Genomic DNA, 25,103 nt, shown 5'->3' with positions numbered 1-25,103 from the left:
ATATATATATATATATATATATATATATATATGAACTGGTTCAATTTAGATAATACCTTACTGATTTGAAAAAATAAATAAATAAATAAAAACATATATATATATATATATGTTTATATATATATATATATATATATATATATAAACATATATATATATATATATATATATATATATGTTTATATATATATATATATAAAAATAAATAAATAAAAATATATATATATATATATATATATATATATATATATATATATATATATATATATATATATATATATATATATATATATGTATATATATATATGAACTGGATCAAAAATCAACTCATCCAGGAAAAAATTATGACATTCATGTTTGTACTGTAGTGGTGGAAGGTAGCAAAATAAATGTACTTGATTACTGTACTTAAGTACTTTTTTGAGTATCTTTACTTTACTTGAGTATTTATTAGGGGTACATATATATATATATATATATATATATATATATATATATATATATATAACAAGAACTGGTTCAAACTGGTTCAAAATTCAATTTCTATTCTTATTTTACATCATACAAGTTTGCAGATGAGTAGACATCCATTGCTCCAGCCTTATCAAAATATTACACTTTTTCCTTGTTGAAGGACGCCGCTCTCATTCCATTTCCAAATCTTTGCCACGTAATGAAGATTATAACTGTATATCCGGACAGAGAAACTTTCCTAATCAGATAAACTATTGTGGAAAACATCAGTTCTGCCATGCAACAGGCAGCTAATGTTAATGTTCAATGAACTCACACATCATCAATGATAATTATCCTGACAATTTCAAAGTGAAACATTGTACTTCCTACTCAATTCAATATTAAGGAAGCTGCTAGTTACTAGTTCCTTTCAACTTGGCTTAATTTTGTAATCCACTGTTGCTATAGCCTGGGTGCCAGTCCGAACTTAGTCCCGCCCACAAGGTTTGAGTTCGGGGAAGTTCGGTCTGGCTCTGCTCCATAGTAGCGCGAGTATTAAAGCCCACTGTCAGGCGATCCAATCAAATTGTCAGGGCGGGCTTTATACGATGATGGACAGATGATCAAGAGTAACGTTATCAACCACGTGACCAAAGCGCGCTTGGGTGACAACAATAATGGCTGCCGCTGGAGAGTTTGGGTGAGTAGATTCTGCTATTAGGTCTGTTCTAGAAGATATCGACAGCAAATTAATTTTAAAAGAGGAACAGAGAAACGCGATCAAGTCTCATCTTCTTATTCTAGGCGTGCAAGTGCACGCTTTGATTTTTGTGGACAGCAACTATGCCTCGCTTAACATACGTCACGCACTCCGTTGCTCTTATTGGTTGTAGGTCTGTCCAATTGAGTGCAGAGGCATTTTTTTCCTGGTTCGTTCAAAACACCCCCCATAATCACAGCTCTATGGAGCAGTATCAGACTCATATTCTGACTAGAATTGAGTCGGACTACGTCAGGCTACTGTTGCTAATTTCTTTTTTTAAATGCAATTTCAACATGGAAGATAGCAGCCCTAAGGGCTGAATGTGGACACCAATGTTTTAGAGAAATTGACAGAAATTTACTGATATTATAGAATGTAATTTATATACTTTTTTGAATACTTTAAATCCATGTACTTTTGAATACTTAAGTATTTTCATAAGTGAGTACTTCAATATTTTAACTTGAGTAGATCTTTGAACCAGTAACTTTTACCTATAGTTGAGCAAGATTTGACTATGAGTATCAATATTTTTACTCAAGTACTACTGTTGAGTACTTTTTCTACCACTGCATGTCTGCAGTCCCTTGTCTATGTAGTCCTACCTTTTTAAAGATAATGAAGGAGATTATGTTTTTGGTCGTGTTTCTGGGTTAGATTATTAACAGGATTAGTTGAAAAGTTATGGTCAGATTTTAATAAAATTGTTTAACAAGAGGTGCGCTTCATGCTATTGACAAATTTATATCACTTTGGTGTTGATTTCAATCAAGATTACCGGTATAATAAATTGTTAAATTTTAAAGCCTTCTTTAACATTGTTAGAATGGGGTATTTGGCAGAACTTGCATCTCCACTTAAACCAGAGGGAGCAGGCAGTATTGACAGCTTCAGTATCGGACTCAAAACATCTAGAAGTATTATACTGACTGACAAAAATACAAATACACAAAAAAAGGGAGCCATGCCTCGCTCTTCTGCAGATCAAAGAAGAAAGCAGAGCGAATTAAAGAAGGAGAGCAGAATAGACACCAGAGGCTGCAGACAAATCGTCTTTCATTACAGCCACGCAGACGCCTCATGTCATGGAACAAGTCATTAAAATTTGGTAATGATCCACATGATGTGGGAGTTCTAGCTGTCAGTCTAAGTCACATTATGGGGAGTAAATGTGCTGCTTAACGGAGGTCTATGCTCTCTGAGTCCTTTTCTGGTTGCAAATGCCTCCTTTAACCTAAAAAAAAGTTTTGCTATTGAAGAAAACGAACAAACATCATACTAATTATATACCCCTGTTTATAATCAAACTTTCATTTGCTCACTTTCTTTTCTTTTGTCCAAAGCGTTCAAGTTTTCTTTCATTGCAACCTTAAAGTGACCTTTCTCAGCTCAGCCTGCAGCTTACTGACAGCATCATCCCACTCAGTGAACCGTTTTTCTGTCAGGTAGGTAGACCAGTATAGTCAACACCCCTTTATCCCTTTAGTTTATCCCTTTAGTTTTGTTCGAAAAATAAACTTTAAACTACCTCAAAAGGCATGTATCTCTTTAGTCATGGACAAAAAAACAATTTAATTACTTATTTTTTGGTGTTTTTTGAAACGTATGACGATCTTAAATAATTTTTTTGTACATGACTAAAGGGATACACGCACGTTGAGATAGTTTAAACTCTTTTTTTTTCATTCAAAACTAATGGAATTAACACAAATCTGACGTCTTGCACATCTGTATTGACTATGGGTATGCTGGTCTGACCCGGTATGCTCATCTGATAGAGCACCATCAGTCACTGGTTAGATTATATGAATCTAAATAGAAGGTGAATGCTATTGCTGTGAAAAGCATAAAACTTTCTCTTGTACCAAAAATGTTCCAGTATATAATTTCCAAGTTAAAGTACCTCTGTCCAGTTGTGTCCAAGATTCAAAAATCTGCCCCAATTAGATAAAAGAAAATACTTCATGCTGATTCTGAACCATACTTGAACCACCAAAGCTGGAGTTTACCGGGTACCTTAAATGCGCTGACACAGCTGGAACAGCAGGGGCACTGTCTACTATCAGGTGCACTGATCAAGACAGATGGAAATCAACAGCAGCAGCTTAGATCGACAAGTCAAATAACTGATATTAGGCAGTTGTATCTTGTTAAAATAACAGGAAGAATGCTAAGAGTTATCAAGTTGAGGCCTTTATGCTTAACAGCACTGCACCAATTGTCAAGCTTTAAAGTGTGGGACTTTTTCAATTCATTTTGCACCAAATGAACAGAATGTTAGACAACTTTGACAAAATGATTGCAAAAAAAAGCTGAAAACTAATTTCAAAGTGGAGAGTTATGGATATATGAAATAAAAGGTGGAGATAGAAACTCATGGCTGTGTGTTTTCAAAGATTTGATTAACTAGTAAGCTACCCTGACATCCGTCCGAGCTTGTGAGGTGAAATTCTTGTTTTGTTCAGGTAAGTAAAGGGCTGTTCTGGTGATTAGACATAATGCATGTTATTAGCGGTATCGTCTGTCATTAGATCCTATCTAAGTGACCCTCTTGTTGTGTTTTTTTTTGTCTACCGTCGTTGGTGAAAGTTCGCTGGGACTCAGGTAACTGAGTCATGTTTGTGCAGGAGCAGGTGCTATCTCCAGCTTCATCACATTTCACAAACAAATCTAAGCAGCAAACAAAGATAGGCTTTGTCCCCACAAAAAAAAGAATTCATCAGACATGTCATGACCTATCCAGGACTCTGCAGCCCTCATGAATGAGGAAGTTCTGGTGCTATAAAAGTGCCCATCTTGGTGCCGTTTCCCAGAAGCATTTGGAGCGAGAAGAGAGAATCTGGACACCATGGCAAAGATTATAACAGCGACTCTGCTGCTCGTTATTCTGGTTGATTGCTTCTCCAACAGAACAGGTACGTGCACAAGAGAGATTTTTTTTTTTAAGTTGTTCTAAGGGCATGTGATGCTGTTTTTCCAAATCCGTTCTCCACTAAAATGATCTGATTCTTTCTCATCGGTCCTTACAGCTCGTGGTGATAAATCTGATTCTGTTGGATTTACGAGGGCTAATGTTCGTTCATGCCGATGCTCCAGTAAGTAATCATATGCACTTATTGTTTAACTCTTCTTGTTTAGATGAATGGTTTATTATAGATTGGATATTTATAGATTCACAGCAGGTGATACTTTTATTCCAGGGATTTCCTTTGGCAAGATGAAGTGTCCTTTTCCACTCATACCCACATATGAAGGACAAAAGCATAAAGTTTGTAAAGAACATCAAAACGGTGAGTGAAATACCACAATCTTTTAAACAATTTAATAGCACTGTTAATAGATTCATATTGCAGGTATATAATTAATGCTTTAAAAACCAAAAAGTATCTTTTCAGATCAAATTATTTCATTTCCAAAAATGAACATTAAATTCTTAGATTTTTGTATAAAGTTTTTCAAATATTGCTGTCGATACGGAAAAAGTACCACATGACAGAAAAATGCATTTCAAATATGATGCATTTGGTGTTTTAAGGTTAAAATGTTATATGACCACCCCTTTTTTTCTTGTTTTCTTTTTCCAAAGTTGAGAGATGTCTCCCAGCACATACGGACTTATACATTCCAAAAGAAATGCGGAAACTTATGCATTGCCTTTGCTGCAATTTAAACATAAAGAGTAAGTCTAACTCTGTCTTTTTTTTCCTTGTTTTTTCTCGCAATGTTTTAAAAATGTATTTGCAAAAAAGTGATGCATCTACTGATTTTTCTCTTTCTTTATAGGAACCCCAGCCATGAGAGAGTTCTGCAGATTCTCATGTCATCATCCAACACCTTTATAAACAAGGGGGAGTGAAAGGGATTTTGGTTTAACCAGAAATTTGCATTGATGTTTCTCAGTGTCTTATTTCCTGCTATACTCGTCGAAAAATATCAATGTATTATTGATTTTAGGTGTTATCATTGACCTGTTATCATTTCCCCCTTGTTTCAACAGTTTTTTTTTTATTTGACTGTATTTTTTTTTTATCTCAGTAGCACGTAAAATGCGTATTCCCCAGGAATAAAAAATAACATGTAAATAAAATCATAAGAATGTATATAGGGATTAAAATGGACCGCTGACCAAACAGCTTAGCTAGAGCTGAAGTCACAGATTAAAAATTGGTCACTATTAAAAGTTATAGGCTGTACATACCAGATAAATGTTAGTTTTTTGCTTTTAGAAGCTTTTTTTTAATAAAACAGCCAATGAAAACAAAACTTTTAGGAAAGAACAAAAAAGCTGTTCAACTACAGTAGAATGTCCTTCAAATGTCAGGCTAGAACCTTTTGATGGCAAACTTTCCACACAGGGATGTATTCATTAAACAAAAGCCGATAACAAATACAGTAAAACTTTAACTTCTACAGTCACTTATTTAGCAGATAATTCTTCAAGCATTTCTTCTTCCTGTTCAAAAAGCCAGTAAAGATTCCTAGGCTTGCAAAGGTGTAACTACTGTAGAAATATATATTTAATGCCGTGAAGCAAATAATATGAATTACAGTTTAGGAAGTTCATGGCTTAGTGGAAAAAATGTTTTCATGCAAAAATAATGAAAAGATTAATTAACAGCTATTATTTAAGCCAATTGTTTTCTATCCCATATTGAAGACAACATAGGTGACCAAAGTGCTACAAAAGTGTTAGAAAATGTATTGATAATTGATTGCATTAAAACAAATAAAAGTAGAATAAAAAAGGTAAACTACCCAGTGAAAAAAAAAGGTTTAATAAGCATAATGATAAGCTAAAATCTGCTCAGCTATGACTAAAATAAAGTGACAGTTGGTCTAAAAGTGATTTTGTGTATTTTAAACATCTTTTTCATTGTATAGTAATAACTTGTATAGTGATCTACTGTTTTTTGCTTTTTCTATCTTCTTTTGAATGTGTTTTTTTTTTGTAACTGTGTGTTTTTTTACGAACTGATTTTGAAGTTTCAATAAAGCTTTATTTTATATAAAAACGAGAAAAACATGCAACAGATTGTCTTTTTTTAAGCAGTTTATTAAGTGAGGTTAAATAAAACCTTTTAACCCTTTTAATATATAACTGGGGCATTCTTTATGTGAATGTTTTTATTTTTAAGTTAATCAGTGTTTTTAGGATCCTTTATATTCTTTTAACCACTCTTCAAAATGGGAAAACAAGAAAAAAGTAATTGGAGGAAATGGTTATATATCAAAAGTTTAATAAAATCTGTTTGCTGTTAGAAGACTTGATCTGGTGGCATCTTCATGTCCCAAATAGTATCTAAATAACATCTACATGGCAAAAGTAAACAGGGAGCAAGCTTTGGGAGGTATTGGGCATCCGGTTTTTGTTGTTTGAACTGATTCTTAAAAAGAATAAAAAAATCAGAAATGACAAGTATCTTTGTCATAATGTGGTTAAAGAAAGATCCAAGGTTGTAGTTGTACTAAAAACTGTTAAAAAAAAAAGAAAAAATAAGCCAGTGAAATCAAAAGTAGAGAAAATGACACCAGTGAGCATAAATAATGGGATAGAGGAGAAGATATAGCAAGTAAACCAAAAGAGTAAAAAGAGAAGTTTTGCTGCATCTGGGGGAGAGTAAACGCAGGAGAGCTGATGTAAAAATAATTAACCAAACCAGAGGGTCAAGAGAAAGTATCTGGCATAAATTTAGCAGAAACATCTGTTAATGTAAGAAAAAAACTGATGAAAGCACACAATGAACTATTATGAACACAAATAAGGAAAATGGTATAGCAAAAAAGAAAAAAAAAAACAAATTTCCAACAAAATCTGTAGAAACGTTTTAGTTCATTTTAAACAAGGAAAACATAAAATATAGAGATAAAAGAAAAGAAGCAGACAAACTGGGATCACAATAATTTAAAAAACATTGTTAATAAAGTATTACATAAAGAAGGAAATGCAAACATTTTTTTTATATAAATTCTTCTCATGCATTCTTTTACAGCTTTATCTTCATTAAATAAAAACCTTTGGGGTCTAATCTGCTGATAAAAAGGACTTGGCTGGACTTGCTTCCTCTCTCAGATTTGAATTGGATTTTATTAATGATTTAATGCACAGATAAATGATTAACTCCCACCCACCACCACCCCCACCTACCACCAACCTCCTTCCTCTTTAGACATGTCAGGACTGATCTCCATGACCAAACTTTGCAGCCCTGCATGAAGAAGGATTAATAAAGGTACAAAGCAGTCTGTAGTTGCGCAGTTCGACAGATGCTTTTAAAGACCTTCGAGTGAAAACAGGAAACCCTAACACCATGGCTAATCCGATGGGAGTCACTCTTCTGTTGATCATACTGGTCAACTGTTTTTCCGACAGGACAGGTACTTCATCCAAAACACAGATTGAGATGAATAAATATTTCTTATCTAACAGGTTCTCTGATTGACAATCTATTAGATTCATTATTTTGGGTATGGATTGTGTATTTCTCCCTCTTGTATTAATTTTTTGTTGTCTTTTTTCCTTTTCAGCTCACTGTTATAAATCTAATTCTGTTGGATTTACTAAAGCAGAAAAACGCAGATGCACATGCTTAGGTAAGTAATAACTGGCTGGCTAAGCCTTTTAATATTTCCTTTAGAATTATCAGGGTTGCAAAAATGTTGCTGTCTGCATGAGTAAACTGAACAAAGCAAAACTCCCTGAACTCCCTGTTAGGTTTCTCCTTAGGTGTAAGTGTGTGTAAATTGTTGTTTGCCCTGTGATGGACTGGAAACCTGTCCAGGGTCTACCCTGCCTCTTGCCCGTAGACAGCTGGAGATGGGCACCAGCAACCCTTGCAACCCCACTTGGGATTAAGCGTGTCAGAAGATGAATGGATGTATTTCTACTGAAAGGCACACTAGGGAGTGTCTAGTGGCCACAAGTGCTGCAGTACTGTTGCAACAGTCAACACTTTGCGGAGACACACCTGCCATGTGTTTTGATTGGGGAACGCGCTAGGCGTCTAGGTTCATCATCAGAAACGCTGCTGCTCTCTGGAGAGCACCATCTGGACACGCAACAGGGCGTGGAGGACCAGCGGCAGAGCTTCAGTGAAGAGCCACTGGGTCGGACGGGGCTTTCTTCTAGTTCACATGACTTAGCCATGGCGTTGCGTCTTCTCCCAACTTACATAGGGGGTATTTCAAAAGGGGAACCCCAATTGTAGCAATGATAGTGTCAAGTGCTGTATAGTGGCCTGAGGAATCATTTAAAATAATGAATATGCATCCACTCATAAGGTCACAAAGTCCGCATTGTGCCTTTAAGGCAGGGGTGTCAAAGTGGTTCCAGAAAGGGCCATGCGGCTGCAGGCTTTCTTTCCAACCAAGCAAAAGCACACCAGACTCCATTCATCTCATCAAGTCATCATGTTCAGATTGGACTCAAAACCACTTTGACACCCCTGCTTTAAGGTATTAAACAGTTTTTTTTTGTTTTTTTTTTTTGTTTTTTGGGGGGGGGGGGGTTCTTTTTGAGTTTTTTTTTTTTTTGCAAACTCGGTATTAAACATCTATATAACCATCTTTGTCATTTCAGTTATTGGGCTCAGCAAAATGAATTGTCACAATCCACTTCCAGTCTTAAGTGATACAGAGCAAGAGGCTGTGAAGAGATGCCTGTGCTGCAAAGCAAAGAAGAAAGACAGTAAGTGAAGCTTAAGCGTATTTTGTCTTTTTAGCTCACTATCTAATCATGTTTTCTTCTCTAATCTTTACAGGAACTCCAAAGAGAAAACAATTCTGTAATTCTGTTCGATGCTATACTCCAGCAGGGCCTTTATAAACGAGGGGATGATTGTACAAAATACCCACTAATGGCTGAAATGGGATAACGAATAATCTGTGCATTGTATAACTGCATGTTTTATTTTTGCATTTCTGAATCCTGCTACAATAACATCTGTATTGTATGACCAAATGATTGTATAAGCAAATCTTCTGTCCAATCTAACCATTTCCTGTTAAAAAATTACAATGTAAACTTATAGTAAGACAGTGCTGTAAACTATTTTAAAACTATTCTTACAAAATATTAATCTCTGTCTTTTTTCTTCACTCATTTTTGAAAATATTTTACTATACTTACTTAAACTTTATTCGGTAATACATTTGGATTGACCTTTTCTACTAAATGTATTTTTGGGTTTGACTCCATTAAAAGTATGATGTTTATGAATTTATTTCCACCCCTTATATTTGTGATATTGTTGTTGAAATGTTAATAAATATAATAGTTCTTCAAACATAAAATTTGCTCTTTTAATTTATTATTTGTATACAAACTTAACTATCATTAAAAAACAGACATTTATACATATTCTCAGATAACAGAAGATCATATGAACTCTCTTTGGTTTACAAATTAATTCTACATGTAATACTATTTATAAAAATGTGAATATTGTTTCTACTCAAATTTCTTAAATAAACAAAATAAAATTTGGAGAACAACCTGCAAGAAAATGTTTGTCATGCAAACCTTTAGAAATGTGTTACACTAAATCTGCAAAAAAAATCTATTTAAACTCTGATGTAATGCTAACCAGATATGACACACCATAACAAAGGGTGTAAAAAATAAAAATACGTTTGATTTAAGGTAGTTTGTTATGTATATGTTTCCAACCAGTCACACAGGCTAAAGATGGTAGCAGTGATAGCGCTATCTAACACTTTCTACCACAACTTTCATGATGAAGTTATTTCAAGCTTTTAGATAACACTATGCAGAAATTACAGGGGAAACTAGTTTATTGCTTGAATGTTAGTGTATCAATGTATTGTATTTAGGAGAAAACTCATTCAGTAGGTGAAGATGAAGCATACAAACATTCAAACAGCTAGGACTTGTGCATATTCTCATTGGGTTCCTCCTCATTTTGATTCTGTTCTCCATTGCACAGTAAATACTAAGGAACTGCCTGAGTGTAAGGGGTGTCAAAAGTACCCACATTTGTTACTTACAGTAAGTAGAAGTATAGATACTGCAGTTTAAAAACACTCTGGTAAAAGTTGAAGTATCAACTTGACCTCTTTACTCAAGTAAAAGTGAAAAAGTATGTGCTCCAAAAACTACTGAAAGAATAAAAGTATAAAGTAACCTTTAAAATAAAAACAGCTAGATGCCACTATATGAATTGAAAGCTCAATTTTTTGACTATTTCAAAAAATTCTTTGAGATGGGGCCAAGAATGAGGGAGGCCTTGTTGGTCTCCATCTTCATCTCCCAATACGCTCTCGCCTGTGTCCGACCTTTCAGATGTTTCAACATCTTTTTCTGCATCCCACATTGTAGCATGGCATGGACAATTCACGTTTGCAGTTTGAAGAACACCTGCTGCTTCTGATGATTTCCGTTAGCTAACCAATAAGTGTTTGCGTTATATGACTCATCCAATTACACTAGTTTTCACTAGATGTGGATGAAGCCAATGATCTGCATTGGATGGTGCACATGACGTGAAATAAATATTTATAAACATTAAACCAAAGCCAAGAGTGACGAGTAACATTCTTTTTACAAATGTAAGGAATAGAAAGTACAGATACTTGTGTGAAAATGTAATGAGTAGAAGTCAGAAGTAGGAATAAAAATAAGTAATTTGAGTTAAGTCTTTGTTACTTGACACATCTGTTAATTAATAAATGGTTAATCCAATGTGAAGCAAGGACATAATTGATTTAGACTGTTTTTTTTTCCTATCAGCATTTATTTTTTTACTGTCTCATTTCTGCATTTGACCAATCTGTTTCTGTAAGTAATTAGCACCTCTATTTAGGAGCAGATGTGAACCATGCTTATCTCTGTTTTGCCATGGATGCTCATTCTAGTAATCTACAGCAAGATCCAGTGTGTCAGCTTGAAAGCCCTCATACGGGTAAGATTCCACTAGCTTTTGTCCCTTCTGAAGGCTGTTATGCTTGCTTTTAAAAGTACAATAAACAATCAGATAAGTGAAAGTTGAGGTGTGTTATTTATGTGGAAATCCAACTGTGAAAGCTGTATGGTTGAAAGTTAGAACTGATAGAGAGTACAGATTTGTTATTCTAGTATTATTCTTGCTACTTTGTTGAAGTTTTATGTAGTATAAAAAAAGGTTAAATTTTTTTAAAAAAGGTTAAAAAATGTCAGCCAGACTTTATTTCGGCTTCTAAGGTAATCAGACATGTTTCGTTCATAATTACTTATGAAGAAAAAAAACTACATATAGTTCTGACCAAAAAATCTTGAGGGGAAGCCTTTAGTTCCAGGGATTCCCATCAATTTTAAAATGTATACTGTACAGTCTGGACTTTAATTGAGTAATCCTTAAATCTATTATTCACTTAAGAATATTTCAAGTCTGAAGTTAAAAGTTCCAAGAATATTTTACATAATTAGTTAACAGTCATGGGAATAGAGCTGCCCTGTTTACCATCTGACCTTCTTGTATTTATACCAAAACACAGAAAAAAGACAGCGTACAGAAAGAACGTAAGTCAGTTATTAGCAAGGACAAAACAGTTCACTGTGCTTGGACTTTCAGACTTTAAGGTTTTTAAATAGGTAAGTTATTTTAATTATCAAGACTGGTTGGCTATCTTCAGTTGCCAACACATTTTAGACTCTTTCTGTACTTTGAATTGGCTTGTGTTTGTAAAGAAGGGCTAAAATATGACTTCAGAAGAAAAAAGAAAGAAAAGTGCAGGGTTTTTCCTTTAAAGCAAACATCAGCATATGTTGGTTTTGGCTATTTCTTTCTTTGTCACTGGATCTAATATTAATAGATCTTATTGGAACGCTTAAGGGAAAACCTGCAAGGACAAATATAGCAATAATGTTTTTTGCTTTGTGTTTGGTCTGTACTTCAGTTATCAAACCAAACAATATACCGGTAAACACATTTCTATTTTGTACAGAATCGCTTTAAACTAATTAACGTTGGAAACCATTGCAAGTTAAGGTGTTATGCGTATTTGTCATTTTTTAACAAAGCGGTTATTTTTTGTCTTTATTTTAAACACTCATGCCAATGTTTCACCAGAGAGACATTCTCACTTAGATAACTTCTTTGGTTGCCCTGAGGAAAATCTGATTAGATGTTTCAAATGGAGCATCATCAGAGTAAAGCTATCTCACTTAACCAGATGATGTGAATTCATGACCATGAGATATGAGATTTGGTTGCGTTTTGATCTGATACTTTTGCTCTAACTTGTACTGTATGAATGTAACCTCTGATATGGCACTGGATGTACAGGTGAGCTATGTCCAGACAAGTAGTCAGTACGCAGCCAAAGACCAAGGCCAAACAGGTCGGAGAGTGGAGCACTGGACTGTGTGAGTGCTACAAAGACATCGGAGACTGTAAGTGAGCCACGTGATGTAAAACAAGTGATGTTATGATATTCAGGCCAGCTTCCCTTTATGTATCAGATCATTGAGCACTTTGTGTGTGTCTGTGTGCGTTTGCAGGTTGTTTTGCTTGCTGCTGCCTCCCGTTGTTTACCTGTAAGGTTACCAGTGCAGTTGGTGCCTGCCCCTGCCTGCCTCTGCTGGACTGTATCAGCTGTGTCCCTCCAGCCTCTCTGGCCATGAGGGCTTCTGTCAGGGAACGATACGGCATTAAGGTGTATCCCATCACACATTCTCGCTTACTCAGAAATTAATCTGTTGGTCTTTCTGAACGTCCACCCTAACCCCAAAATCCTTAAATCGCTATATAGAGGGGGGACCATATGGGGTGGGGGAGCTGTTGGTCACGTAACTCCACCTCCCCACATAATGCCTGCGCCATCTTTGTCATTTGTCGCCGCTGTCGCTGTGACAGCAAATCCCATAATGCTTTGCAAAGAGAGCTCCACAGAAAGTGTTCCGGGATACATCTGCTTGTCTAGTGACCATGGATGATCACTACTTTTCTATCACGAGGAGGAAGGCTAAGAGAGATGGAGTTGGAGGAAGTTAGAAGGGAAGTTAGACGAGGAACCAGCACTTAAGAACTGAACAGAGAGCATATTTAAGGGAGACTGAAACAAAGAGTGGACTAATGAGCAGATTGGGAGCAGGTGTGAACAGGGCAGAATCAGGAAAGGAGCTAGGGCAAAAGGAGAACACAACAGGGTAGCAGAGGGCGACAAACAAAAACCTGAAGACTGAAAATAACCAGAAAACACAACAAAATAAGAACCAAACCACTAAGACTAGAAAACATGGAGCAAAGCAAAACTGAATACTCAAAAGAAAAACATAAAAGAACCAGAACTCTGACATATAGTGCCCTATATAGTGGTTAGTGCAGACATTCGGACACAGCCTGTGTCTTGTTATCAAAACACAGACATTTTTAGAGGTTAACATCTGAAACCTTGAGCAAGGATCATTGATTTGATGCCATATCACAATTGCTATAGAAATAATGTAACGGACAGACAGAGAGACAGACAGACGATCGATCGATAGATCGATAGATCGATAGATCGATAGATAGATAGATAGATAGATAGATAGATAGATAGATAGATAGATAGATAGATAGATAGATAGATAGATAGATAGATAGATACGTCAGTTCAATGAAAGGTTAAGAAAGGTTGAATAAAAGGTTTTATATCCAAGGAAATCCATCAGATTGCAGCGAGTCATTTATTTTTGAGTAACCCCTGATAACATGAATGAGAAAAAGTGGATAGGAAACTCACATTTTATAGGAAGAAATCTCTAAAAGAACCAAGCTCAGTATGAACGACAATCTTCCACAATCAGCTGGGGATTTGAGCTTGTAGAGCTCCCAGAAGATGGGGATTGTGTGAAGGTTCCTCCAACTACATCAGTGTTGGTATCTTAATAGTTCTTCCATGTGTGAAGGGGGGCCTGAGGGGCTGGTTTGGGATCTATTTCTTTTGTGACGTTGATGGAACTAGTTTGGGGGACTAAATATGATGTAACACCAGAAAGTGGAGGAGTCAATCAGGCATTTTTGAATTTGGAGAAGTTGTCAAACTCTTAAAGCTCCACTGTTTAAAAAGAGATTTTTGAAGAAAAAAAAGAGATTAGGATGTCTTAGTTTCATATTTGTGCTGTAGTTATAATTTGTAGGTTTGAATTAGCTGCCTTAAATTAAAATTAACTAGTTACACACCGAGCAAACAACAGGGTGCAGAGGAAAAAGAATGATATAGCAAAACCCAAAATAGCAAATTAAACACATCTATTGAAAACCCATTAATATACAATAAACAAACCAGTTCACCTCCTGTAGGAACTGAAAGGAACAAGTTCCAAGGTTAACTGGCCTTCCCGTCCCCCCTTCCCCTTTACAGGGTTTATTTCTGGCCATGTAATAATAGAACAGAATTTTTTTTTTTATTGTGATTGATCATTCTCCCATAGAGTTGGTTATTATTCCCTCTCTTACGTCTTTTTGAGATGTGATTAACACTAGCTGTAATAACCGAGCTGATTATACCTCTCTCTGTCCCCACCTTAATTACTCAGAACTCCAGGAGATTTGAATGGCTGTGATTACTGCCGAGCACATGGAGACGTCACTTCAATAGAAGACAATAAGTACCAGAGATGCAACAGTTGTCAGTATCCCCACTGGTGTCATGTACCACTTTAGAAACGCAAGCAGTGAGTTGGGATTATGTGATAAATACACAGTTGAAACAAAGATTTGTAAACTGCCTCACTGTGGGGATGTTTGCAAAAACTAGTTCCGTGACTAAAGATTGTGATAGACATCAGCTTTCCGTGCAGATGCTTGACATGCAAATAGCACATAGTTCATCAGCGATGCTGGTTCCATGTGGCAGAAGCACAGCATCTTACTTTCTGGGACAGTGGAGAGAGGAGAAAAGATAAGGCACAATGTGGGAGTGGTTGAAGACCCGGCAGGCAGATGCTGGAGTGCTGCCATCATACAGAAGAAGGTGGCTGATAATGTTGGTTTCTCTGAAGGCGGCGTGGGCCGAGTATTGCTAGCAGGACTGCAGAAAGTGAAATAGGAAGATGCCAGGAATTCTTATGAAAATAAGTCCAAGCTTGTAGGTTGTTTGTTTTGTAAAGATATATCTTCCCACAAAAAGAGAGATATAAAGCTGATGTGAGGCAATACATTTATATAACGTGTTTGTTGAAGGTATGTGTGTGTATTTGTGAAGATACATGTCATTAACAACAAACCATGGAGGTTAATGTATTCCACCTAACCACAATATTAGTTTAATGCAAGTCTGGGGATCTTGAATAATTCTTTTTATGTATACTTAGACAACTTTTATTGTCAATTTTTATACACAGAGTGTATACAAAACAAAATTTTGTTTAGTACTATACAGCTTTCCATAAAGCTCAGGAGTAATCAAATGTAAATTGTATCAGTGTGGCGTCCTAGTGGTTAGGGCATTGCACTTGGAATCCATAGGGTGTGAGTTCAAGCCCCACTGCCACAGACTCTGGGTCCCTGAATACTTTAAACCATTTAATTAACAGTGCCAATAAGATAAAGAAGCTTCAGTTTGTGTATAAAAATAAACACAATGGAAAAGCTAACCTTACACTGAGGTTTAAACAAAGCGCTAACCGCACTTTTTGTTCCTACATAATTTTCTTAGAAAGCTATACATTTTTTTATTTTGTTTTGATAAAACTAATTATTTCACATAACAAATAGCAAAAGCTGCTTTGACGCTTTAAAAGCGGCCATTGAGTTTAACGGAATGTTATTTTTATCCCTTTTCCACCAACCTGTACTTACCTTCAGTATTGCCATTTTTTTTGTCTTATCTAATCATTCCTGATGTATTAACAGAGGTAAAGCTCCTGTTGTATATCTATGCTTTTACTAAATACAAACAGTGTCAAGGTCTGTTGTTTTGGATAATAGGGCAAGCTGATGCGTCTGAAGCCTCATGGAGAAAAGCAAGCTGATGAGAAGACGTAGAGATGTGATGGTAGAATCTGATGAATAGAGAGAGAAAGGAAAAAAAACAGCAATAAACTACTGTACTTGAACAAATTTAGAAATACGGAAACAATGACCAGATAAAGTAAAGAAAAACAACAACTAAAAACACTAAGAACTATAAAAGAGATGGAAATGAGAACAAACTTAGCAAAAAGTCTAATAAACAGAATTAACCTAGACTTAGACTTCTTTTATTGTCATTTTGTGTACACAGAGTGTGTACAAATGAAAATTTGTTTTTAAAACAGCAAAGTTAACAGAACATGGCAAGCCATTAACAAGAGTATCATAACAAAAACTAATTTGCAGATGCTGACAAACTGTATATCAGTGTTAAAAATAACCTGCACAGATTTGCACAGGCCGATGGTGAACTTTAACTTCCACCTTCAGGTTTTGAACCAACAGGAATGCAGCAGGTATAGTACAGTACAGTAATACCATGTGATCTGTTATCAGTCACTCATAGCAAAGGCCTGCACCTTGTTTATCATGGTCATCGATTTTCAGAACAAAATTAAAACACCTTTCTTTAAATTTACTGGATATGTTTGTGGGTGGTGAAATTATTCTGGGTTTTTAATGTCACCTCCCACATTGAAATCACAGCAAAATAGTCTATGAGTTTGCAAAACACTGTTTTTTTCATATTCTCTGACTGTCTTTTCACAAAGACCAGCATGATAAGACAAAGTTAAGAAGAAATAACATAAAAGTAAAACACGTCTAAAGGTTACATGAGACTAGTGAGTTGAGTAAAAGTTTTTCTTTTTTTTTTTTTTTTCCAACTTTCTTTATTGAATTTTACAACTTGACACACAACAAACAATGAAAACACAGTAGTTTTCAAAGAAGTACAAGCTAATTTCTCCCAGAACCCAATCCACCCCAAACCCACCCTGTCCAGGTCCAAGCACAGGACAGACTGCTGGGATCCAGTCCCTATAGCAGTTTCTAGCAACACAACTTACACACACATCCATCCACACATATTCGAAAGGAGGCAGGAAAAGAGATTTAAAAAAAAAAAAAAAAAAAAAAAATTATAATAATACTGATACTAACTAAATAAATAAATATGTACTTAAGCGTGCATATTATTAAGTTAAACAAGTATATAAATAAATTACAAATGAAAAAAAATAAATAAATAAATAAATAAAAAAAAATAAAAAATAAATAAAAAAATAAATAAATAAATAAATAAATAAATAAATTATAGGACGAAGAGTATATATCGGTTAAAAAGAAAAGAAATGGGTTGGATATCAATGAGAAGGCCTGTAGATAATTTAATTCTCTTCTGAATCAGGTAGCAAGGTCATGTTACCCACAATAGATAGGAAAGGTCTCCAAGTCTCCATAAATTTACTGGAGGAACCCTTAAGTGAAAATCTGAGTTTTTCCAGCTTCAGGTTGTAAAGAACCTCTCTGACCCAATAGTCATGAGACGGGGGGACGTTTAGTTTCCATCTAAGTAAAATAAGTCTTCGAGCCAAAAGGGAAGTGAAGGCTAGGGCTCGTTTCAAAGAACGCGAAAGGCCCGGGTCTGGAGGGATGCCAAATATAGCCGATAACGGATTGGGGAGAATTGTCTGATTATATGCTTGGCTTAGTGTTTTAAAAATGTTACCCCAATATCCGGTTAGCTTTGGGCACGCCCAAAACATGTGGGTATGGTTAGCTGGTGACTGTCCGCACCTATTGCAAATGTCGCTGACTGATGGGTAAATCTTTGCTAATTTTGAGTTTGTGTAATGCGCTTTATAGAATATTTTGCACTGTATTAAAACATGCACAGATCGAGGACTTATGAATTAAATTCTTAGCAGCCTCCCACTGCTCCTCATCTATCCCAGTACCCAACTCCCCCTCCCATGCTGTTTTAACAAAGGCTGCAGGTCTTGAGGTGTTATTATTATTGATAGAATTATATACAAATGAAATAAATTTTTTCCGTTGTGGGTCTAATTGTAGAAGAGTATCTAAAAGTGTTTCAGGGGGTCGATTAGGAAAATGTGGAAACACCTTTTTAACGTAATCCCTGGCCTGAAAGAACCGAAAGAGATGAGAATTAGGCAGTTGGAATTTTGATGAAAGTTCAGCAAAGGATGAAAAGATATTATTGTTATAAAGATCCTTTACAGTCTTGATCCCTCCGTCGTGCCACAAGTTAAAAACCGAATCCGTGACTGAAGGCATAAAGTTACAATTTTTAGCTAAGGGGATTTGTATCGAAGGTCCATGCAGGCCAAACTGTTTCCTGAATTGGATCCAAATCCTTAATGTGGCTTTAACAATGGGATTGTTCTCTATCAGGGAGAGGGGAAGGGGGAGCTGAGAGCAAAGCAGAGAGGACAACGAATAACGGCTAGATGCCCTTTCAATCTGCACCCAGGCAGGTGAAGCCTCAGCATCACACCCCCAATATAATAGTTTCTGTATATTAGCTGCCCAGTAGTATTGCCTAAAGTTGGGAAGAGTAAGTCCACCCTCACAAGTTGGGGACTGTAGCACTGATTTACGAAGTCTGGCAGGTCTTTTAAGCCATAAGAATTGGGATATTTTCTTATCCAACTTGTCAAAAAAGGACTTTGTAATTAGTATAGGAACATGTTGAAAAAGGTAGAAAAATTTAGGTAAAATTATCATTTTAACCAGGTTCACCCGTCCCATCAAAGATAATGGTAATAAGGACCACCTGTCAAAATCTTTCTCCATGTTCTCTAATAACGGGGAAAAATTCTTGTTCATCAAGCTGGACATAGAAGAACAAACAAATATCCCTAAGTAACGAAACCCTGCTTCAGCCCATTTAAAGGGTGAAATTGAGCGAGGAAGGTTTCCTGCCAAAGAGTTCAAGGGAAATAATTGGCTTTTCTGATAGTTGATCTTTTAACCAGAAAACTTGCTATACTGCTCTAGAATGTTAAGGAGCACTGGAAGAGATGTATGAGGATCAGAAATGTATAAGAGTAAGTCATCCGCATAAAGGGACACCTTATGGGTTACACCTGATCTCAGAATACCCTTAAAGCCCTCCTCTGCACGCAACCAGATTGCCAGAGGCTCTATCGCGATAGCAAATAGCAAGGGAGACAGAGGGCATCCTTGCCTCGTGCCCCTTCCAAGAGGAAAGGGTGAAGACACCGTGTCATTTGTTTTAATTGAGGCCACTGGTGATGAGTACAACAGCTTAACCCAAAGGATAAAATTGTTATCAAAACCAAATCTTTCCATTACTTTATATAAAAATCCCCATTCGACCCGATCAAAAGCCTTTTCGGCATCGAGAGATACAATTATTTCAGGTGATAAGGTGCCTGGCGTATGAATAATATTTAGAAGCCGTCTGGTGTTATGGAATGATTGTCGCCCGGTCATAAAGCCTGTCTGATCTAATGAAATAATGCGGGGAAGTACCCGCTGGAGGCGGGTTGCAAGAATTTTAGATAGAATCTTCAAATCTACATTTAGGAGGGAAATAGGTCTATAGCTACTACACAGTGAGGGGTCTTTATCATTCTTAAGGATCAGCGATATTGTAGCCTCTGATAAGGTGTTAGGCAGGCGCTGGTTTGAGAAGGCCTCATTATACACATCCGTTAATATTGGCGCCAAAAGATCCCCATTGGCCTTATAATATTCTGAGGTGAAACCATCTGGGCCAGGAGATTTGCCCAAACTTAAAGATTTGATAGATTCTTGCACCTCCATTATAGTGATAGGCCCACCCAGACCTCCCCCCAGTTCACCATCTATCCTTGGATAGATGATATCATCAAGGGAGTCATGTGACAAGGAAGGGGCTAGGGAGGTATATAGTTCTGAATAGAAAGACGCAAATCTATCATTTATCTTCCTGGGATCAGAGAGAATCTCCCCTGTAGCTGATCTGATGAATGGGATTAATTTGGAGGTTGCCTGAGCTCGCGCTTGGAAAGCTAAAAGCTTCCCCGCTTTGTCACCAGATTCAAAGAACCGCTGTCTTGTCTTGGTTAGCTGAAGTAGAGCATTCGTAGATGTAGTAAGATTGAAATCGGTTTGAAGTTTTACACGTTCATTGTAAAGGTCAGGATCCGGGTTGGTTGAATATCTAGAATCCACCTCTTTAATCTGGTTCAGTATATCATTGGTGTAACGTAACCTCTTCGCTGTCAAATTAGAAGTAAAGCTAATGAGCTGACCTCTTATATATGCTTTGGAGGCTTCCCAGAGGGTGCTTCTCGATATATCAGGTGAGTCATTAAGATCAAAGTAGAGTGAAAGTTGATTTTTTAAAAACTGTTTATAGTCTTCCTCTGTAAGCAGTATAGAATTAAATCTCCAAAATTTAAAACGAGATTGACAGAGTAATTCTAAATCTAAGGAGACTGGAGAGTGGTCAGATATAGCTATAGTGTGATAATCACAGGCTTTAACTTTAGAAAGCAGTCTTATATCAATAAGGAAAAAATCTATGCGTGTATAGGTATGGTGGACATGGGAAAAGAAGGAAAACTGTTGAAGTGCCGGGTTCCTATGTCTCCACGGATCTACCAGTCCCAACTCAGTTTTATAAACATTAAGACTTTTTGCAGCATTAGATAATGAGATTGTTTTTTTTGAAGATCTGTCCAAAAGGGCATCCTGAATCATATTAAAGTCTCCTCCTAAAATTAAATAATAGTTTTCAATATCAGGCATAGACGAAAAGAGTCTAGACACAAAGGTGTCGTCATCCCAATTTGGACCGTAGACGCAGGCTAGTATGGCCAGAGAGTTTTGTAGTTTGCCGAACACAATTATGTAACGGCCCTCCGTGTCCGCTATTATTTTGTGTTGTTCAAACATAATATTATTACGAATAAGTATGGCTGTTCCTCTAGCCTTGGCGTTGAATCTAGAGTGAAATATATGGCCAATCCAGCTTCTTTTAAGTCGCATTATTTCTCTATTACGAAGGTGTGTTTCTTGTAAGAAGAATATGTCCCCTTTAAGTTGCTGCAAGTGAGCCATGACCTTAGCAATCTTAGTGGCATTTCCCAGACCTCTCACATTCCACGAAACAACCCTCAGATTATTACATGTGCTGGTCATACCTTATTATTCCGCGAGGGATGTATACATTGCAGTATGGCAGACCCATTTTGGCTGAATGGAGATTGATACTTGGTATATTGTTGGCCAACAACTGTAAGAGAAGAACACACAAAAAAAAAAAAAAAAAAAAAACACGCACACACCCATTTATACCACGAGTAACAACACATGCATCTGAACCCAGCTCCCCTTTAAAGCAAAAACAAACATTTAAGTGTCCATTGCACTGCAGGGCATCTTCTATCCCCTGCGAGACTTCCCTCATCTTAGACTAACACTTTCCTCTTCCCAAAATTAGAATGGTCACTAGTCGGAAGGTAACCAGCTCAAACCAGATAGCCATAAATTCAACCAGTGTAACTGCAGAGGAACATCTGAAAAACTCAATAACTAAGTAAAGTCAAAATAATCGGCTAAAACACCTCAAGATAGTTATGCTGGCTCTGAATACGTAGTCAATTGGTCACACACACTGGCAGTACAACCAGAGTAAATACAAGTAATCAGGTCCAGGGCTTATTTTGATTATATAGGTTAATCGGAATAATAACAACAATGAAGTAAAAAATTTCTAGAGACAGCTTTAGTCAAGCTATGAAGAATTATCTGAGATCTAGAAGTGGCTAGATTAATACACTCAGAAAAGAGAGAAACAAAAAACCCTTGGATGCAGCCAACCATTATTCCACTGACGGGCCAGCGGTAGGCGGATGACAGCCAATATAGCGCTTGGCGACCTCAGGTGAAGCCAGGAACTTTCGATTCCCATCCTCGGTCATGATGAATAGTTTGGCTGGGTAGCGCAAAGTGGGTTTGAGTCCTCGATCATACAGTTCTTTCATGATCCCACGGTAAGCTGAGCGCTGCTGTAAGACCTCTTGGCAGTAATCTTCAAAAATATGGAACGAGGTACCTTTGTACTTCAACTTGCCTCGTAATTCTCTGGCTTTGCGTGTAACGAGCTCCCTGATCAGATAGTTGTGGAAACACAAGATTACGGCTCTGGGTTTCTCACCGGCGCCCGGTTTCGCCGTCAGCACCCGGTGTGCTCGATCCAGCTCTGGAGCCTTTTTCAACACATCTTCCCCGAAGACCTCCAGCAGTAGTTGAGAGAAAAATGTTGTCGGATGTGATCCTTCTATGCCTTCAGGAAGTCCCACCAACCTAGCATTGTTGCGGCGGCTCCTACTTTCCAAGTCAATTAGCTTAGCTTTCAGCCTGTTGTTGTCTCCGGTCACTGTAGCTAGCTCAGCTTGAATTGCCTGTATGTCATCGCTCATGGTAGTGGCCACATTTTCCAGTGATGTAATTCGCTGGTGGTGGGTAGTAATGGTAGATTCAAAGTGCTCCAGTTTTGTTTCAAGTTTAGTAAACGCCGCATTGAACTCCGCTGAGAGGGATTTCTTGTGTTCGGCTAACGTAGCCGTTAGCACAGCCATGATGTTCCCCTCGTCTTTTTTCTGCTCTTCTTTCTTTGTTCTGCTGGTCATCGTTTAACTAACTGGTCAGGGTTCCAGTGTAACTTTATAGATATTATTGATTTAACAGACACAAAGTGAAAATTAATAGAGTAATAATGTTCGAGGTGGGAGCTTAGGAAAAAGCGTCTACTCCATCTTGCGGTCCAACCGGAAGTCCGTAAAAGTTTTTCAACTCTGCAGAAGGACTCATAATGGTGAAAGGGTGGGCAGATTTTTCAGGTTTATCAACTTCTTCCCTAATGATCTTTTATGCCCCTTTTTAGTTCCACCAGGGTTTTAACACAGAGATTGACTTATTATTCAAGCCCTCTGAAGATACTTAAGAAAAAGGTCCATCCATCCATGCATCCACCCACCTATGCATCCATCCACCTAGGCATCCATTAATCTATGCTTTCATCCATCAATGCATCCATCCATCTATGCATCCACCCATCTATGCATCAATCCATCCACTCATTTATGCATCCATCCATCTATGCATCCATTAATCTATGCATCCATCCATCTATGCATGCATTCATCTATGCATTGATCCATCTACTCATCTATGCATCCATTAATCTATGCATCCATTAATCTATGCATCCATCCATCTATGCATGCATTCATCTATGCATCCATCCATCTATAAATACATGCATTCATCTATGCATCCATCCATCTATAAATACATGCATCCTTCTATGCATCCATCCATCTATGCATCTATTCATCTATGCAACCATGCACCTATGCATGCATTCATCTATACATCCATCCATCCTTCTATGCACCAATCCATCTATGCATCCATCCACCCATTTATGCACCCATCCATCTATGCATCCATCCACCCATCCACCCATTTATGCACCCATCCATCTATGCATTCATACATCCACTTATCTATGCATCCATCCATCTATGCATCCATCCATCTATGCATTCATCCATCTATGCATCCATCCACCCATTTATGCACCCATCCATCTATGCATCCATCCATCAATGCATTCATCAGAATCAGAATCAAACCGATGATCATGGGTTTTTCTTTTTGATATATCAGCTCATGTCCAGGTAACTAACAGACATGAAAGTTGGTTTGATGCACAATAAAACAATAAGAAGTGTTTCTTTTGCACCTATATGTAAATGTTCACCTTTCTGCATGGGCCTCCCACCTAAGTTCAGTTCTGTGTGTGTGCAGGGAAGCGTGTGGAGTGACTGCCTGTACGGATGCTGCTGCTATACACTATCTTGGCTTCAGATCTCCAGGGAGCTGAAAAGAAGAGCAGCATCCCACGCCGCCTCCTCCTCTTCTTCCTCCTCCACAGCCAGATACACTGCTCTGACCTCCCTACAGGGGGCGCACTTGGTCTAGACACGTCCAGACCTCTTTCTCTCCCTGGTGGAAAGCGCTGCAGGAGAGGATTTAATCACACGTTCATTGGCCTAAAGTTGCCCCTGGCCCCAGAGACAAAAGTACAGTTAATTTCACAATAGTAATAGTTATTTAGCCATTCATTCAAATTATGTTGTTCAGATATGTTTTTGATATTTTATTGTAAATAAATATATATGGTGTGTTTCTGATTTTTATTTATTTATTGCTTGTTTTTCTGATCAAAATTACTGCCTAATAAAATATTACGAGTAAATATGTTTCATAGGTAGACTCAAAAATAAACATGGAGGAGGAGATTTCTTCCCTCTGTGAGGTTTTTGGCTTCATTGCTTGGCAGACTGAAACAGATATTTTTTTTAGTGTTATTTGATTTTTCCTTTGGGCCATTATTCTGCTGAAAAGACAGTTTTCTTTTTTTTTTTTTTTTTTCTTTTTTTTTTACAAATCTTACTATGGCACCACATTATAATAAAAACTTTTCTTTTTCTTTTTTGCTCTATTAATGCATATATTTTCGCTTTAGTTAGCTTGGAGCTCTATGAGGGAAAAAACATTAACCATTAACATATCCTGCAGGAGTAAAATGATGGAATTGTCATGTAATGTCTTTAGGAATAGATTAGAATTACCCAATTGTCTTGTAGTCCTGGGCATAAATATGTTTGCAATGCAGAAAACATGCTTGACTTTAGTAAACAGAATTTAGTTTTGGTTTATTTCTGCTTTAAAATTAAGTTGGTGCCCAGCACTATACAAGAACATCATCAGTGATGTTAGTCACAGGATTGCTGTTAGGAACAGAGGTGGGTAGAGTACCGAAAAAATTTACTTAAGTAAAAGTAGCACAACTTCATCATATCTCTACTCAAGTAAAAGTAAAAAGTAGCCTTTCAAGAAATTAGTCAAGTAAAAGTACAGAATTATTTAGTAGAAAGGCTACT

General features: G+C 36.9%; 1 protein-coding gene across 1 annotated transcript; it reads left to right on the top strand.

Moving 5' to 3' along the window:
- Positions 1–11,720: 11,720 nt before the first annotated feature.
- LOC119795797 (placenta-specific gene 8 protein-like) lies at positions 11,721–24,490 on the top strand. Its single transcript, XM_038304018.1, has 4 exons — positions 11,721–11,804; positions 12,499–12,605; positions 12,714–12,868; positions 23,965–24,490. The coding sequence occupies exons 2-4, from the start codon at positions 12,506–12,508 to the stop codon at positions 24,136–24,138; spliced, it is 429 nt and encodes a 142-aa protein (XP_038159946.1). The 5' UTR covers positions 11,721–11,804; positions 12,499–12,505; the 3' UTR covers positions 24,139–24,490.
- Positions 24,491–25,103: the final 613 nt, after the last annotated feature.

The sequence above is a fragment of the Cyprinodon tularosa genome, unplaced genomic scaffold, assembly GCF_016077235.1.
Source record: "Cyprinodon tularosa strain WSP-4 unplaced genomic scaffold, ASM1607723v1 ctg523, whole genome shotgun sequence".
Taxonomy (NCBI): Eukaryota; Metazoa; Chordata; class Actinopteri; order Cyprinodontiformes; family Cyprinodontidae; genus Cyprinodon; species Cyprinodon tularosa.
Note: the sequence above shows the minus strand (reverse complement) of the source record. Positions and strands in the feature narration are given on the sequence as shown.